General features: G+C 48.3%; 2 protein-coding genes and 1 non-coding gene across 5 annotated transcripts; 1 reads left to right on the top strand and 2 right to left on the bottom strand.

Annotated features, from left to right (window-relative positions):
• TRNAE-UUC lies at positions 2893 to 2964 on the bottom strand. Its single transcript has one exon. It is a non-coding gene; the product is annotated as a tRNA-Glu (tRNA).
• Positions 4037 to 8384, bottom strand: CCDC115 (coiled-coil domain containing 115). Its single transcript, XM_003483603.3, has 5 exons — positions 7726 to 8384; positions 7551 to 7654; positions 7381 to 7463; positions 6609 to 6740; positions 4037 to 4966 (listed from the first exon to the last, which is right to left on the bottom strand). The coding sequence occupies exons 1-5, from the start codon at positions 7834 to 7836 to the stop codon at positions 4854 to 4856; spliced, it is 543 nt and encodes a 180-aa protein (XP_003483651.1). The 5' UTR covers positions 7837 to 8384; the 3' UTR covers positions 4037 to 4853.
• Positions 7941 to 12920, top strand: IMP4 (IMP4 homolog, U3 small nucleolar ribonucleoprotein). 3 transcript variants are annotated; one of them, XM_021074945.1, is made up of 11 exons: positions 8059 to 8194; positions 8524 to 8639; positions 8797 to 8905; positions 9679 to 9702; positions 10310 to 10393; positions 11106 to 11215; positions 11294 to 11426; positions 11512 to 11666; positions 11750 to 11844; positions 11963 to 12036; positions 12115 to 12920. In XM_021074945.1, the coding sequence occupies exons 6-11, from the start codon at positions 11120 to 11122 to the stop codon at positions 12225 to 12227; spliced, it is 666 nt and encodes a 221-aa protein (XP_020930604.1). In that variant the 5' UTR covers positions 8059 to 8194; positions 8524 to 8639; positions 8797 to 8905; positions 9679 to 9702; positions 10310 to 10393; positions 11106 to 11119; the 3' UTR covers positions 12228 to 12920. The 3 variants fall into 3 exon arrangements, with proteins under 3 accessions (XP_020930602.1, XP_020930603.1, XP_020930604.1); XM_021074943.1 differs by lacking the exon at positions 9679 to 9702 and having other exon boundaries at positions 7941 to 8194; XM_021074944.1 differs by lacking the exon at positions 9679 to 9702 and having other exon boundaries at positions 8053 to 8194; positions 8521 to 8639.

Genomic DNA, 14905 nt, shown 5'->3' with positions numbered 1-14905 from the left:
CACAGCCACAGCAACACCAGATCCAAGCTGACCTCTGCAACCTACCCCACAGCTCACGGCAATGCCAGATTCTTAACCCACTGAGTGAGGCCAGGGATTGAACCCACAACCTCATGGATCCTAGTTAGATTTGTTTCTGCTGTGCCACAGCAGGAACTCCAGAGGGAGTCTTTTAAATGGAGTTGAATCTCCCCTCTGTGTCCAGGTGTCTTTTTCTTTGAATGGTGCCAGTCTCTGAAACTTTAACAACATGTCAGTAGGGTAACTGGTAGGCTGAAAGGAAAAGGCAGTGGTTAGGGGCTGTCGTTTTGTGAAGTTGCGGTGAAAGTGGCTAGAGAGGTTCCTCTGCCACTGCAGTGTCAGCCTTTGAATGACCCAATAACTTAATAATAGCAAATGCACTTGGTTGCAGAATTGCATCTAATGACTCCACTTCTTCTTCCTCTTCTTCTTCGTGTGTGTGTGTGTGTGTGTGTGTGTGTGTGTGTGTGTGTGTGTGTTTGTTTTAGGGCCACCTCTATGGCATATGGAAGTTCCCAGGCTAGGGGTCAAATTGGAGCTGCAGCTGTGGCCTGTGCCACAGCCATACCTATACCACAGTTCATGGCAACATGGGATCCTTAATGCACTGAATGAGGCCAGGGATTGAACCTGCATCCTCGTGGATACTAGCTGGGTTCGTAACCCTCTGAGCTACAACGGGAACTTCTAACAACTCCACTTCTTGTTTCCCATTTTTGATAGCCTGTCCTCAGGATGTTAAAAATTCTCTTTGTATTCAGAACATACCCAAATCATGGACCACTCCAAAAGCATAGCGATTGTGTAAATATTAGAAGATTTTCCTTTTGCCAACTGACAGGCTCTTTTTAGTGCTATTGATTCAGCCTTTTCAGCAGAAGAGACATTTGACAAGGGACCATTTTCAAGGATAGACACTAGAGAAACAATGGCATAGGCAACCTGGTACTTTCCATGAGGTCCTCGTAGATGTGAACCATTAATGACTAACATAAAATCAGAATTATCCATTGGGTTTTCTCAAAGGTCAGTCCTAGGAGATAAAGGGTTATCAGTTAAAACAATACAGGAGTTCCCCTGTGGCTCAGCAGGTTAAGGACCTGGTGTTATCACTGCAGTGGCTCCGGTTTGTACCATTTTGTTGGATATTACTCCTAGTGCAGGACCCTTGATTTCATGTGCAAAGAAAAAAAAGGATGTGAATGAAAAATATTGCCTGCCATGTCAGTAAACAAAGGATGTTGCAGTCATCAAGCCATTTACAGACACTTCACCTGTCTCCCCAAGGTGAGCCCTGAGGGAGCTCAGAATGAAGTCAGTGAAGACCTACAGGCTGCCCACTGCCAGGCCCTAAGTCACTGCAGCCACCCCTGAGGGAGCAACCTGAGGGGACTCCACATGGCAAAGAACAGGATTTCAGAGGTTCATATCAAAGGAATGATTCCAATGAGCTCAGACTTTTGCATCTTCCCATACCTAGGGAAGTGCTAAATTCATTAACCTGATTTTCTTCAATCAACAGTTAATCTGCTGAAGTTCCAACTACCTGGTGTTTCTAGCAAAAATTCCTATATATCCTGGCTCCTCCCTTACCTCTTTGGAGCAGTCCCTCTGAGAGGCTGCTTCCTGGGCTTAAGTTCTCAGTTTCGATTACCAAATAAAACAATTCTCAACTTTTGGGTTGTGTATTTTTTTCCCCAGTTGATACTTCCAAGCTCTTTGCATTCCAGACCAGAAACCACTGTGAACTGGAGACTGGCACTCTACAAGTGTTGAATCATGGGCTTCTGCAGCTGCTGACATTTGACACTTCCTGAAAAGAGCTCAGGGTGGGGATCAGGAGAAAAAACTCTGTGCTCTGGGAAAAACTGGCAGAACAGGTCTTCAGATAGATGTTTTCAGGAGAAGATTTTATGAGCCCAATTCTTACATCTCCTTATATCTAGAAAAGCACTAAACTCCTTCATGGTGATGGCTGCTCCTCACCACTAGCAGAAAACTTCTGCAAGCTGTGTGCTTAATTGCATGTACCTCCCCTCTTCACCAAAATCACATATATGCTGACCTTCCCACCCTGCCTTTTTGAAGTGGTTTCTCAGAGCTGTCTGAAATGCTGCTTCTTAGGCTATAGCACTCATTTTGCCCCAAATAAAAATGTTGTGCATTTGTTTTCAGTCAACAATATTTTAACTTGTACATTTAAAATGAGTGTGATTATAGAGATAATTCCCCCCGCCCCAAAATATGGTAGTGTTCTCCTGGAGACAGGACCCCAGGCCTGCATATAATCTCCCTGGACTAATTGATAAAACCAGAGAAAAGGGATGGAAAATTGAGGAAGGCACTTACTAACTCATGTTTGTGAATGTGGCTCTCCTTCCGATGGAAAGTGTGCGCTTGTTGGGGTAGAGGAGTTGCAAACCATATTCACAAAGGCGGGGATGGGGAAGTGGGAGGGGCTGAAAAGCCTGGATTGCTCCCCGGAAAAACCAGTAACTCTAATCAAGGGACCAGAGGACAAACACAGCAGCCGCAGTACTAGCGAGAGTTAAATTGTCAGGGAACTCGCCCGTCCCTTTCCACCCCCTGGCTCCTCGCCCCTTTGCAAACTCCGCTCAGGGACCATGCAACCTCTGGACACCCGAAAGCCTGGCCCCGCCTCTCCCTTTCCCATCGCTCTCCATGGAGGGGGCCGGCCAGGGCGCCCTCCAGAGCGGAGGTTATATATTTAAATATTAAAGTCAATATTTAGTATGTAAACACTCATAAGGTTTAAATGGGGTGAGACATACTCAATTTGATTTGCAGAAAGTGGAAACGCTCTGACAGATATTTCCAACCTGAGAAGGCAGCGGAAGAAAAGCAATCGTGTTCCCATACCGGGAGTCGAACCCGGGCCGCCTGGGTGAAAACCAGGAATCCTAACCGCTAGACCATATGGGAACTGCTGAAAGTGCGTTTCCTCGTTGGTGTATATATTACCTACGTCAGCTTGTCGTCAGCACCTACACACAGCAGCTGCGCGCCTCGGACCTTGCGGAAACCCGTCTTTATTGCGGCTGCGCGAACGCAAGGGTCAAAGACACATCCTGCCGACAACGCGTAAGCTGGCACATCCGGGCCTTTCCTGGCGGGTGGAAACCTCTGCTTCCGGAAGTGTCTCCAGAACTGCAGCCTGGAGGGGTAGCTGGGTGCTCGTTAGTGTTCGCTCTCCCAAGACCCCGCCGGGATCCCCGCTACACCCGAAACCCAACTTCAGGCGGGCAGTGGAGAGCTATTGCTCTACCTTCGATGTCATCTGACATCTAAAACAAAAAAAATACCCTCTCCCTACCCCTCAAAACTGCGTTCCACGTGAAAAATCTCTTCCTCGAAAAGAGAAAAGAGATGTTTTTCACTCGTTCTGGCCTGAAGATCTCACAGGTTGGCACTTTGTTGGCAGCAGGATTTTGGTCTGAAATTCACCTTCTGTATGTGGGGGAGGGATGCCCTTTTTTCTCCAGTAACAGCGTTTCCTAATGGAAAAGCTTCCATTAGGCTTTCCACAGACAACTCAAGCTCAACAGAGCAAACAAAACAAAATAAAAACAATTTCCTCCAATCCAACTGAAGAATTCGCCCTACTGTGGTTAAAATATATATTCAAGGCTCAAGAATTAAAAGTGTGGAGCCTGTATCTTAACTGACATTAAGGTCAACGAAACAGAATGAAAGAGCCAAAATACGGTGTGGGTACATGACACGGGTATAAAGTGAAAGAAAAAGGTGGAATCTCGAATCGGCAGTAAGGGGTGCTGACCGTAGACCTATGGCAGAAAAAAGGAAGCTGAGTGTAGGACTCACCCCGTACCTCAACCACAAACACTAAAGTTCTTGAGGAAAACATTGGTGAATTCCCTTATCGTCGCATCAGTTACAAACCCAATAAATTCAACTCCAGAAAGAAAACTGACTTAAAAAAACAAAAGCTGAGTGATAGGATGGTAGCTTTCACCTTATTCATTAAGATATTCGATTGGTCTGTGCTGTTTAATGTAATGTGTTTTATTTTATAATAAAAGTTTTTTTTTCTTTAAAAACATTGCGAGCAAAATTAAAGACAAACTGGGAATAAACATTTATATCTCATATTATGAAAAAATAACTCCCGAACATAACCATTAGCTCTTACAAACTGCTAAAAGTACCAACAAGCCAGCAGGGAAATGAAGCAAGTCACAGAGTTCCTGGCTCTTCAACAAATTAAAAGACACTCTCGAAAAGAAAACTTTTAGGCAGGTTTTTAAAAACCTGAAAGGTCTCTTGATAGAGTTCCCTTGAAAATCTGGGTCAGATTCGTTTCACTTTCTGACGAGGGTTACTCATCTATCTACTCAGGTGTCTGTGTTTTTTATTATTTTATTAATCATTCTTCCCGATCTGTTAGCTGTGTAAAATTGTTTTTCCTCAATCAAAATCGGTTTTGAGGATCTAGTGAAACTGAGGCACCAACTTCTTGTCCTTTCCTGCCACTAGCTGTGCAGTATCTCATCCTATAATGAAGAACTCCAGCTGAGTTACTCACGATGTTGTTACAGTTGTTGAGTGATGTGAACTAACCTAGGAGAAAACAAGTCTAAAGATAGTTTCAGGGAAGTGCCTTTCAACATTAATCAGCTTGCCTCTTCAAATTTTCCCTCCTAACAAAGTTGGAAACATGAGGACCAGAGAAATAATGAGGTGGAACTAACTGGGGAGGTGGGGGTGGGGGATCTGTGAAGGAAGAAGGCCTGAGATAAGGCAGCCACATTAAGGAACAGCTATGCTCACTGCCCTGCCGTTGTGGTGGCAGGTCAGGCAGCCCCAGGCTCCAGCTGCTTGAGTTTCTCCTGGAGCCCCCGTAGCTGGTTTCGACCCCAGTCGATTCGAATCTGAAGGCTGGCCATGTCTGCAGCCAGCTGCAGACCTAGAGGAAGAGAAGAGAGTTGTCACCATGATATCTGTGGTACACTTGGCTCAGAGGCTCTGGATATCCCCAGGCCTCTCCAGCCTTCCCACTATTCCTGAAACATTCCAGGAGTAGCCTTGCATGGGCTACTCAAGAACCTCATAGGATTCACACCCTTATATCCTTCAAGTCTTTGTTAAAATGTCCTCTTCAGAAGACTCTCTTGTCCCCTTAGATCACCCTCCAGGAACTAAAAATGTACAGATTATAACCTGGTCTCATGCCCTCACTTCTTTCTTTTCTCCATTATCACAGCCCCTCGATGCTCTCACTCTCTCTCCTTCTACCTGTTTTCTCCGCCCCCAAGGGTGGTCCACTCTCTGGATCCACTTCTAGGTTGCTTTCACTTGATGTCTTTGCTGCTGTCAAGTCCTCTGGCCCTCCACACCACTCAGTCCACTGGCCAGTCTTATCTTCAGCCTATCTGCCTGGCAGCAGAGCTGGCCAAACACCTGATCACCTCCCTCCAGGTCACATCTTACCCTCTTGGTGTTGCTCCTGCCTCTCGGCTGGTTCTCAGTCTCCTTGCCTGGTTTCTTTCCTTCTCCTTCCCCTCACTTCCTGTCCACCCTCCTGCTGATCTTAATCTCATTTCAACTTTAATGCTGTGTCTGGGTCAGTAACTTGGGGACTTGAAACCAGTGTTATGCAGTGGGCTTCCAACTCTCTCCAGTCCAGGCTGCTCCCAAACTCCAGATGTATGTGCTCAACCACCCGCTCAGAATCTCTATCACACAGCACCAGGAACACACCAACAGCTGACTTTGCCTCAGCTTCTGCTCTGCAGCCCTCCAACCCCATCCACCCTTTCAGGCATTCTAGTTGGAGACTGTGGGGTCACCCTTCACGACTCTCCCTTACTCCCAAACTGATCTGTCAGCAAATCCTGTGGCTTCTATTAGAAAAACAAGCAGCTTCCCACCTGTTCTCCACCTGTATACCTCATACCAGCTGCTCCCTGGCACCTGCTTCCTCCCTCTGCTCTTGACTGTTTTTACCTAGAACCTACAGATTTCTCTCACCCTGTGAGTCCAACTGCACCTCTGCTCAGAGGGACCCATCACTCTGAGTCCTCCTACATGGCTCTCAAATCACCTGGCCCTCTGACCCTTGGGTCCTGGTGCTCCTCGCTTCACCACCTCCACTCCAGTCCACTCTCCATCATTCCAGACACAACCTTACCTCAGGGCTTCTGTCCTCAGTTGTTCCTCCATTTAGAGCACTGTTCCCCCAGACCACCAACAGAGATCTCTCCTTCATCTCTTCTGAGACCTTCCCAGGCTACCCTTCATAAAACAGCTCCCCCAGTCCGTTCCATCCTACCATACTCTACCTTATTTTTTGCATAAGTTTCACTGCTGGCTTGTTTGCATGTTGTCTTTTCTGCTCTCAATAGAATAAACATCCCATAAGGTGTCTGTCCACTTTCAAGAGCCTAGAACTCCACCAACAGTCAGTAAGTGCTTTTTGAAAAAACAGGTCTGCAACAAAAATCTGCAGTGGAGAAAACCTGCAAATCCCTTTGCAGACTAACCCTAGACCAAGCATGAGTGCTCAAAGGCCCCCTGTAGATTGAGGGTCCCTGGCAGGGTCCACTCACCCTCCCGGAAGCTGGCTTGAGCCTGCCGCAGACTGTGAGGAACAAGGATTCCAAACCAGTTCAGAGGGTCCTGGGGAGCTGGGGAAGGTTCTGGCTCTGCCGTCTTGGTGGGACCCTTGCGCTTACGCAGAGCTGGAGAAAGAAAGGCTGGAGGTTGGGGGTCTCATTACTTGGTCCTTGTTTTCTCAGTGACAATGTTGAATTTGGTCTGAGCTCATGATCCCAAAAAATACTGACAGTTGGAAAATCCTCTCAAACTTTTGAAGTTCTGGAAAACAGCTTACCACAAAGAACCACCCTTTCCCTTGTAATTCAGATGAGAGTCTGTCCGTTTTTTCTCTTGACCATCATAAAACCAGCAGATGACCCTCCCTTGTTTACCTGTGAAAAACCCAGACACTGATATTTGCCATTCTGCCTGAACATGCTGAACGGCCAAACAGACTCTTCAACTCCCTGTTCTTTGTCTCACAAATGATTAACTGAGATTAGAGCTTTGTCCACCTGAAACTAGCTAGACACAGCAATAAATATCTTCTGTTCGGCCGAGACTTTCTCTGCAAAACAATCCCATTTGTAGAGGACTTCACCTGTAACTTATTTCTCCCTATAAAAGTCTAAGGCAAAAAACCACTTTTCTGAGATATTCTGATCTTCAGATCTGAGGCGCGGTCTCTATGGCAACAGCTTAAATAAAATCATCTCCTTAGTTGTCCACGCCTTTTGTCTTTGACAAACGAAGGGGCCCTGAGGGGAAGAAGGATAGGCTCACCTGACTCGCGAGGCCCCACCTCCTCTGGAGTCCTGGCGCCGGCTCTCACCAACCAGAACTTCTGGAGTCCATCCTGGGCCTCGCTAAAGAACGAGAAGGGAGGCTGGACCTTTGGCGGCCCCGGCCCGGCCCCTGCCTGCCCACCCGTTGCAGCATGCAAGGCTCCTCACCTGGTGCAGACGCAGACCTGCGGCTCCATGCGGGAGGCATACTGCAAGGGCCCTACCGACTTGGCACCCATAGCGTAGCGAGCTTTGGAAAGCGAGAGCCAGCCCTGAGCGGAGACAGGAGAGCAGTGAAACTCAGTAACCTCCGCTGCCCGCCCGCCCGCCCCAGGCCCCGCACCTCTTCCACCCGGGCGTTCAGCGCCGCGCGCTTGGTCTCCAGTTCCTCCAGGTCCCCGAGCAGCTGCAGGAGCAGCGAATCCAGCTCCGCTCGAAGGTTCGCTGCCGCCATGGGTTCCTCACACAGTTGGGAGCCGGCTTCTTCCAGGTCGCCCAATCAGCGCCCTCCTCGCCGTCAGCACAGCCAATAGGGGGGCGTTCCCAGCAGAGGGCCCTGACGCCCACTGGGTAGTGGCTGCCAGCTGGTGCTCCTCAAGTGTCCTCTAAGCAGCGGCAGGGGTAGGTGATGAACGGTTAGTCAGGCGAGCACCCGAAGCTGGCCAGCCAGTACGTCGTCGGTGAGAGGTGTGGGTGATTCCGAGTCACTTCTGGAAGCGGCTACTTAGGACGTTGCAGTGACTGTGGAAGGAGGCGTGGCTGTTCTGCAACCCTCGGAGGAGCGGCTTTAAATATAACGAGAGAAGGAACCGGTAGGTGGTCGGTCTTCCAGTCAATGGCTGTGCTGGTTTTACAGTTGCTGGACTATTTCGAGCCGACAACTATTACTTTAGCCCGACAACTATTATTTTAGCGGCTCGTCATCTCAAACTAGGCATACTGCGGAGCCGCGGCTGTTAGCAGTGAAGCCAGGGGCTAATACTTACAAACAGCTCTTCTAAGCCACGTGACAGCACCTTGACTCGCACAATCCGCCCCGCCCATTGGTTGCTCCTGTGAACATGTGATTCCAAACTAGCCAATCGCCTTGCAACTCCCACCCACTGTTTGCCATTTTAATTTTGGGCATTCTCGACAGCAGAGGAGTCTAGTGAAGCTTCTTGTGACCTTATCGGTTGAGGGCGGAAGCGAGGGCTGCGTTGCGTGGGCGGTGACGGAGGATTCTCCTGGACCCGCGTGGAAGCCGCTCTCAGGATGGTAAGGACGTTTAAGCTTCTGTCTTGGAGGTTGGGGGCTCGTGGAGGCTGGGAATGTGGAGGCTGGGAATGTGGCCCCTGGGCCCCGGGCGGGTGTTTCCCTGGTTCGGCTCTGCGTGGCGAAAAAGGGTGCTCTGAACGGGCGCGCTCTTCTGTAGCTGCGCCGCGAGGCCCGCCTTCGCCGGGAGTACCTGTACCGCAAGGCGCGAGAGGAGGCTCAGCGAACCGCCCAGGAGAGGAAGGACAAGGTTCGGCGCGCGCTTGAAGGTAAGTCAGTTCCCGCCCCCCGATCTCCAAAAGGCTTGCGTTTTAAAACCCAGCGGTAAAAAGGCCCAATGAAAAACGCCGTCTTTTCCTTGCCTGTTGTGTCTTCGTAATTGCAGCTGTCCTTTTCATGATGGTATGAGTTACTTGTCATTTATGCTGCAGTACCCAGATTTTATAGCTTACATATTAATTTTATTTACAATATCTAGTACTTAGCAAATTTAAGCATTTTACGTGGTCGTAGAGGTCCCCCACCCCGCCCCGTCGTTTTTCTTCTTTGCTACCTTCCTTACTATAAGGTAACAAGAATAGTGCTGTTGATGACACCCTTGTATTTTGAAACTTAATTCGTGTAAACCTTAAGTTTATTTGCGTTGTAAATTAGGCATTTAACTTTTCATTTGCTGTACTAATGAAGTCTGTCACACATGCTTGATTGGAAATGCTGTATTTGTTCTTTGTGTCACTTTGATTTTCTTAGGTTTTAGACATATAAAGTATATGTGGTATGTGTATGTATATGTTAAGCGTAACAGCTTTGACGTATCTGCTGACGTCAAGAAATGAAAAATAATCAATATATTGAAATTCAGAAATATTTCTAACTTAGATAATCAGTATTGAATATTGTTTTAAAATAAACCATCTCCTTGCTTGTCTTTTGAGTATATCATGCTTGTTTTTGTTCTGAAATCATACTGATTGATTTTTAGTTGTAAAGGTAGTATTAGGTTGTGTTTATTCTTTCGCAGCTTTATGTTTTCCTTCAACAGGTTTCTAAGATCCAGTGAGTGGAGGTGAGGCTCCCTCTGGTGAATATTCCACAAGGTCTTCATCCATTTCCCTTTGGGTGGTGATGACCTTATTTTTAGTTTAGGGCAACTCTGCTGCTATAAATATTTTCTTCCATGTGCAAAAATTTGTCCAGGGCATATTAGAGAGAAGTGCTGGGTTCAAGGGCATGCCCACTGCCCAGCGCCTCTGCCAAGCCCAGCTTTAGTTCACAGAGGAAATCTCTGACCCAGAGCATCATGATTAGTGATTTTATTGTCAGTTTCAGGGATTCTGGCCACCTTCATGCAGAAAAAGGTTTCTGTTTATTCTTTAAAAAATTGTTAGTTTTTTTCAAGAAATGGTGCGTACTTGTGATTAAATATATTTGAAAGCCCTCAAGCCATGAGACTAAGGAACTTTGGAAAATGAAATCTCCTGTAACCACTGTTAACAGATTGGCATGTAGCCAAAAATAAATTGTTTTTGTCCCCTTTCTCAATGATTACCTATCACCTCTTTGCCCAGAAAGGGGGAAAAGGGATATTTTTCCATCAAGTTTGTACCAAGTGTTGTATAAACAGAAGGCTCCACGCGTGTGTCTCACTCAGCCCCTCTGTCTTCCCCCCACAGAGAACCGCCTCATTCCCACGGAGTTACGCAGAGAGGCTCTGGCCTTACAGGGATCCCTGGAGTTTGATGATGCCGGTGGTGAAGGTGACCTTCCCTGACCCCGTGAGCCAGCTCCTCTCCCTGCCCTGGAGCCCGCTGGCTTCCACATCATCCTGCTGACACATTGTAGAAAGGCTCTGTAGCTCCCCTCCTGAAATGGTTCCCCAGGTGCCTGCCTGGCTCTGCACAGATGACACCTCAGAGGATCTTTCCCTAAATGCTCCCAATTCTGTTTATATGACACAGCGTTACCTCACTCTTTGCTTTCTTTTGTCTGTTGTGTCCCCCTCACTAGGACTGTGGGCTCTGCTGAGGCAGAACAGTGTCCATTTTGTTCACTGCTGTGTCCTTAGCGACCAGCACCTCACTGGCACAACGGATGTTTCGTTCATTATGTTATTTAACAAATATGAAAGGAATAACAAAAGTTAGCAACATTTGTTATGAGGGAAAGGAGTCTGTTACCTTTGGCCTTAACAGAATCTGCACTTGAGCTAACCTGGTTGCTATGAGCTCCATGTGATTACTACAGCTTAAATGAACTAAAATTGGATCAAATATAAAGATTCGCTTCCTCGGTTGCACTTGTGCTTGTAGCCAACGCGGTCCAGGGGCTACCCACTTGCCCAGAGCAGGTACAGAGCGTTTCTACCCTGGAAGGTATTGTCAGACAGACTCTAGGTAGAGCCGGCCACCCCAAGTTGTCACTTCCCTTCCTTAGACAATGTCATGTTCTCATGCCTCATGCTCCTAACAGGTGTCACCAACCATATGGATGATGAGTATCGATGGGCAGGGGTCGAGGATCCCAAAGTCATGATCACTACCTCTCGAGATCCCAGTTCCCGCCTCAAGATGTTTGCAAAGGTACCAGTGGCAGGGAGTGAGTGGGAGATACTCAGGCCCCAGCGGCCCCAGTCCTAACCGGAGGGCGTTTGTATGCAGGAGCTGAAATTGGTGTTCCCGGGCGCCCAGCGCATGAACCGAGGCCGGCACGAGGTCGGGGCGCTGGTGCGAGCCTGCAAAGCCAATGGGGTCACTGACCTGCTGGTTGTCCATGAGCATCGAGGCACACCTGGTAAGGCTGGTGGGAGGGAGCAGGGTGCTGCCAGGATGGCTGGCTGAGAACAGAGGGTCTCTGACGGCTTGCCTGGCCCTGCCAGTGGGGCTCATTGTCAGCCACCTGCCCTTTGGCCCAACTGCGTACTTCACACTGTGCAACGTGGTTATGCGGCATGACATCCCCGACCTGGGCACCGCGTCAGAGGCCAAGCCTCACCTCATCATGCATGGCTTTTCCTCCCGCCTGGGTAAGCGGGTGAGTCTGAGGGCTTGGGGTGAGGGCCGGGGGCCTGGGGTTCCAGGCCAGGCATTTGCTGCTCTTCCTCTTTTCTGCTCCAGGTCTCTGACATCCTCCGCTACCTATTCCCTGTGCCCAAAGATGACAGCCGCCGGGTCATCACCTTCGCCAACCAGGATGACTACATCTCCTTCCGGTGGGTCCCTGGGCTGGGCCTGAATGTTGTCCTGACCTGTGTGTCCCTGTACTGTTTGTTGTTGACCCCACAGCTGCTCCTTACCTCCCTCACCCCCGCCTTGGCCCCATTACCCCAGGCACCATGTGTATAAGAAGACTGACCACCGCAACGTGGAGCTGACTGAGGTCGGGCCTCGCTTTGAGATGAAGTGTGAGTTTTGGGCTTTATCCCACACCTGGTGGTGGTGGGGGTTGCTGCTTGTGTTGGTGACCACATTCCCTCCCCCAGTGTACATGATCCGCTTGGGCACGCTGGAACAGGAGGCCACAGCAGACGTGGAGTGGCGCTGGCACCCCTACACCAACACTGCACACAAGAGGGTCTTCCTAAGCGCTGAGTGAGCCTCCTCACCGGTCAGAACATGGACCTGATCGCCGACCTGGGAGCTGGGGAGGAGTGAGAATAAAACCTGAATGTCAGAGCACCCTGTTTGTCTCTGAGTGATCAGGAACAGGTCTGTTAGGCTGAGCATGAAGGAAGTGCGGTCTCCTCAGGTGGGGACCTGACAACTCTGGGACATTCTCAGGGCTGGTGGTGACAGCATGTCTAGGACAAGGCAGGCTCAAGGTGCTGGCTTGCCCCTTGACCATAGGGAGGGTTTGGTAGTACCCGAGGGATTTGGTGTTGCTGTCACTTAGGAGTCAGGGGGCCTGTGAGTTCATCTTCCGGGAGTGGGAATAATAATGTGAGTGCAGAAGTCTCACTGAGAGTGGGACAGACAGAAAATAAGATGCAGACTTCATTGTGGCTTTGAGTGTAATTCAAGTTCCTCAGAGAACCCAGTGCACTCGGGTTCACAGACAGTGGAGAGCTTCATCATGGCCATCTTTCCATTTAATGATCTCTTTAGGGTCTTCTTGGGTTACCAAGGACATGTCTAGGTTGTGGTATCTGTGGATTCACCACGCTTTAATGGCTGTACATTCAAGTCGTTTCCTGTTTTTAAGTACCACAAACATTGCTTCAAGAACATTGAAAAATCTCTGTGCATACTGATGCAACTGTATCTGATGAGTAAACTCCTGCGGATGGAAGTGTGTCCTTTTTTTTGGGGGGGGGGACTTTTTTATGGCTGTACCCACAGCATATGGAAGTTCCCAGGCTAGGAGTCAAATCAGAGCTGCAGGCCTACACCACAGCCACAGCAATGCCAGATCTGAGCCGCATCTGCAACCTACACCACAGCTCACGGCAATGCCGGATCCTTAACCCACTGAGCGAGGCCGGAGATCGAACCTGTATCCTTGTGGATACTAGTCAGATTCGTTTCTGCTGCACCACAACAGGAACTCCAGAATCGTGTCTTTAAAATGATTATAGATGCTGTTGAATTGTTTTCCAAGAGGATCTCTCCCAGCCACAGTTAGTAGATCAGAGTGCGTGTTTCCTTATGTCCTTGTCTACACCAGGCACTGTCAGACTTATCATCTTGGCCAAGCTCCTGCTGCAGAATGGTTCCCCAATTGAATTTGCATTTCTGTGGTTATGACGAGGTTGTTCATCTTCAGATATTCATTGGCTATTGTCTATGTGTGTTCTTTGTGACCTGTTGATCTTTATAGAAAAAACTATTTACCTCATGGATCAATTGTTTTAAATCTTTTAATTGTGGAGAATTCCAAACATAAGAGCAGAGGGGACTGCTCAGTGAGTCCAGGAGACTGTCTTAAGGTTGACCAATCTGGTTTCCTTTGTAGCCTTACCCACTCCCTTTATCTCCTCCACTTTATTGTGAAGCAAATTCCGGACACTGTATCATTTCATAACATTTTCATATATCTCTAAAAGATAATATTCAACAAGAATAACAAAAACACCTGTCACATTGAAGAAATGAACAGTTATTCCAAATTCTTTCTTTCCTTTCCTTTTTTTTTTTTTTTTTTTGGTTTTTAGGGCCACACCCGTGGCACATGAAGTACCAGACTAGGGGTCAAATGAGCTGCAGCTGCCGGCCTACACCACAGCCACAGCCCCTTGGGATCCAAGCCACATCTGTGATATACACCACAGCTCAGAGCAACACTTGATCCTTAACCCACTGAGCAGGGCCAGGGATTGAACCCACATTCTCATAGATACTAGTTGGATATGTTTCCACTGAGCCACAACAAGAACTCCCAAATTCTGTGTATTTCATGTTATATATTCCAAATATATTATTTCAGATATCTAGTGGCATTTTCCTGTTTGCCAAATGCCAGATTTGTGGATGGACCAACAGGTCAGCCCACCCAACCCAAAGGTTCTTAACAGAGTGGAGCAATGAGAGAATTTTTTCAAATTTCTCCTTTTCTTTTGTGGCCTAGCAAAAAGGGAAGCCAGAGAAGAACTGTTCAATAGGGATGTCACAAACTTTCTAGGTGAAGGTGGTGTCTGCCAAGTTTCTCCACTGTTAGTTACAATTTCCCCTTTGTGGCATTGGTGCAGGCTGGGTTCTTCACAGCACTGTGAAATCTCCCCTGAGCACCTTCCAGCACCCCATCCATTTGGCTGTATTGGGTGGCCAGTTCATCTAGCACTCTGAGCTGGCAAGCAGGTGGCAAACTGGCAGATGGCATGTGGCCTCTGGAGTGCTCAGGTCCTGTAGGGCAGTGCCAGCTGGTCTTGCAACTCAGGACTGCTGCCAGTAGGGTACACAGAAGGAGCAGTCAGTCCCATTGTAAAAAGGCAGCTTGCAGTTCTGTGGGGGAACAGAAAGGGGCAGCCAGGGCTACTGGAGGAGGTCTTGGGGAGTCTTCCCATCCCCCATATCCAGCTGCGCTGATCAGAGGGCAAGTCAGGAGAGTTTGGATGTTGGAGAGACATGGGAGGGCCAGTGTCAGAAGGGCAGTCTGGAATTGACAGAACGCTAAACCAGCTATAATGTAAAAATTAAAAATCATCAAAAAAAAAAAAAAAAGGCAGGCTGGTTGAACAGGAGGGTATAGAATGGAGAGGTAGACATGCAGCCAGAAAGATAGATACCCAATGCTGGAAGCACAGCAGGTGGATTGAAAGTCTTAGCCACTTCTATTCA

Source organism: Sus scrofa, chromosome 15 (genome assembly GCF_000003025.6).
Source record: "Sus scrofa isolate TJ Tabasco breed Duroc chromosome 15, Sscrofa11.1, whole genome shotgun sequence".
Lineage (NCBI taxonomy): Eukaryota > Metazoa > Chordata > Mammalia > Artiodactyla > Suidae > Sus > Sus scrofa.
Note: the sequence above shows the minus strand (reverse complement) of the source record. Positions and strands in the feature narration are given on the sequence as shown.

Bases quoted from the DNA above. Each gene is read 5' to 3' on its own strand.
- CCDC115 (XM_003483603.3), bottom strand. From the start codon at position 7,836: ATGGCGGCAGCGAACCTTCGAGCGGAGCTGGATTCGCTGCTCCTGCAG. The intron at 6,741-7,380 runs GTGAGCCTATCC...TTCTTTCTCCAG, and splicing joins GGTGGGGCCTCGCGAGTCAG to CTCTGCGTAAGCGCAAGGGT. The intron at 4,967-6,608 runs GTGAGTGGACCC...CTCTTCCTCTAG, and splicing joins TCAAGCCAGCTTCCGGGAGG to GTCTGCAGCTGGCTGCAGAC.
- IMP4 (XM_021074943.1), top strand. The intron at 11,427-11,511 runs GTAAGGCTGGTG...TGGCCCTGCCAG, and splicing joins TGAGCATCGAGGCACACCTG to TGGGGCTCATTGTCAGCCAC. The intron at 11,667-11,749 runs GTGAGTCTGAGG...TTTCTGCTCCAG, and splicing joins CCTCCCGCCTGGGTAAGCGG to GTCTCTGACATCCTCCGCTA.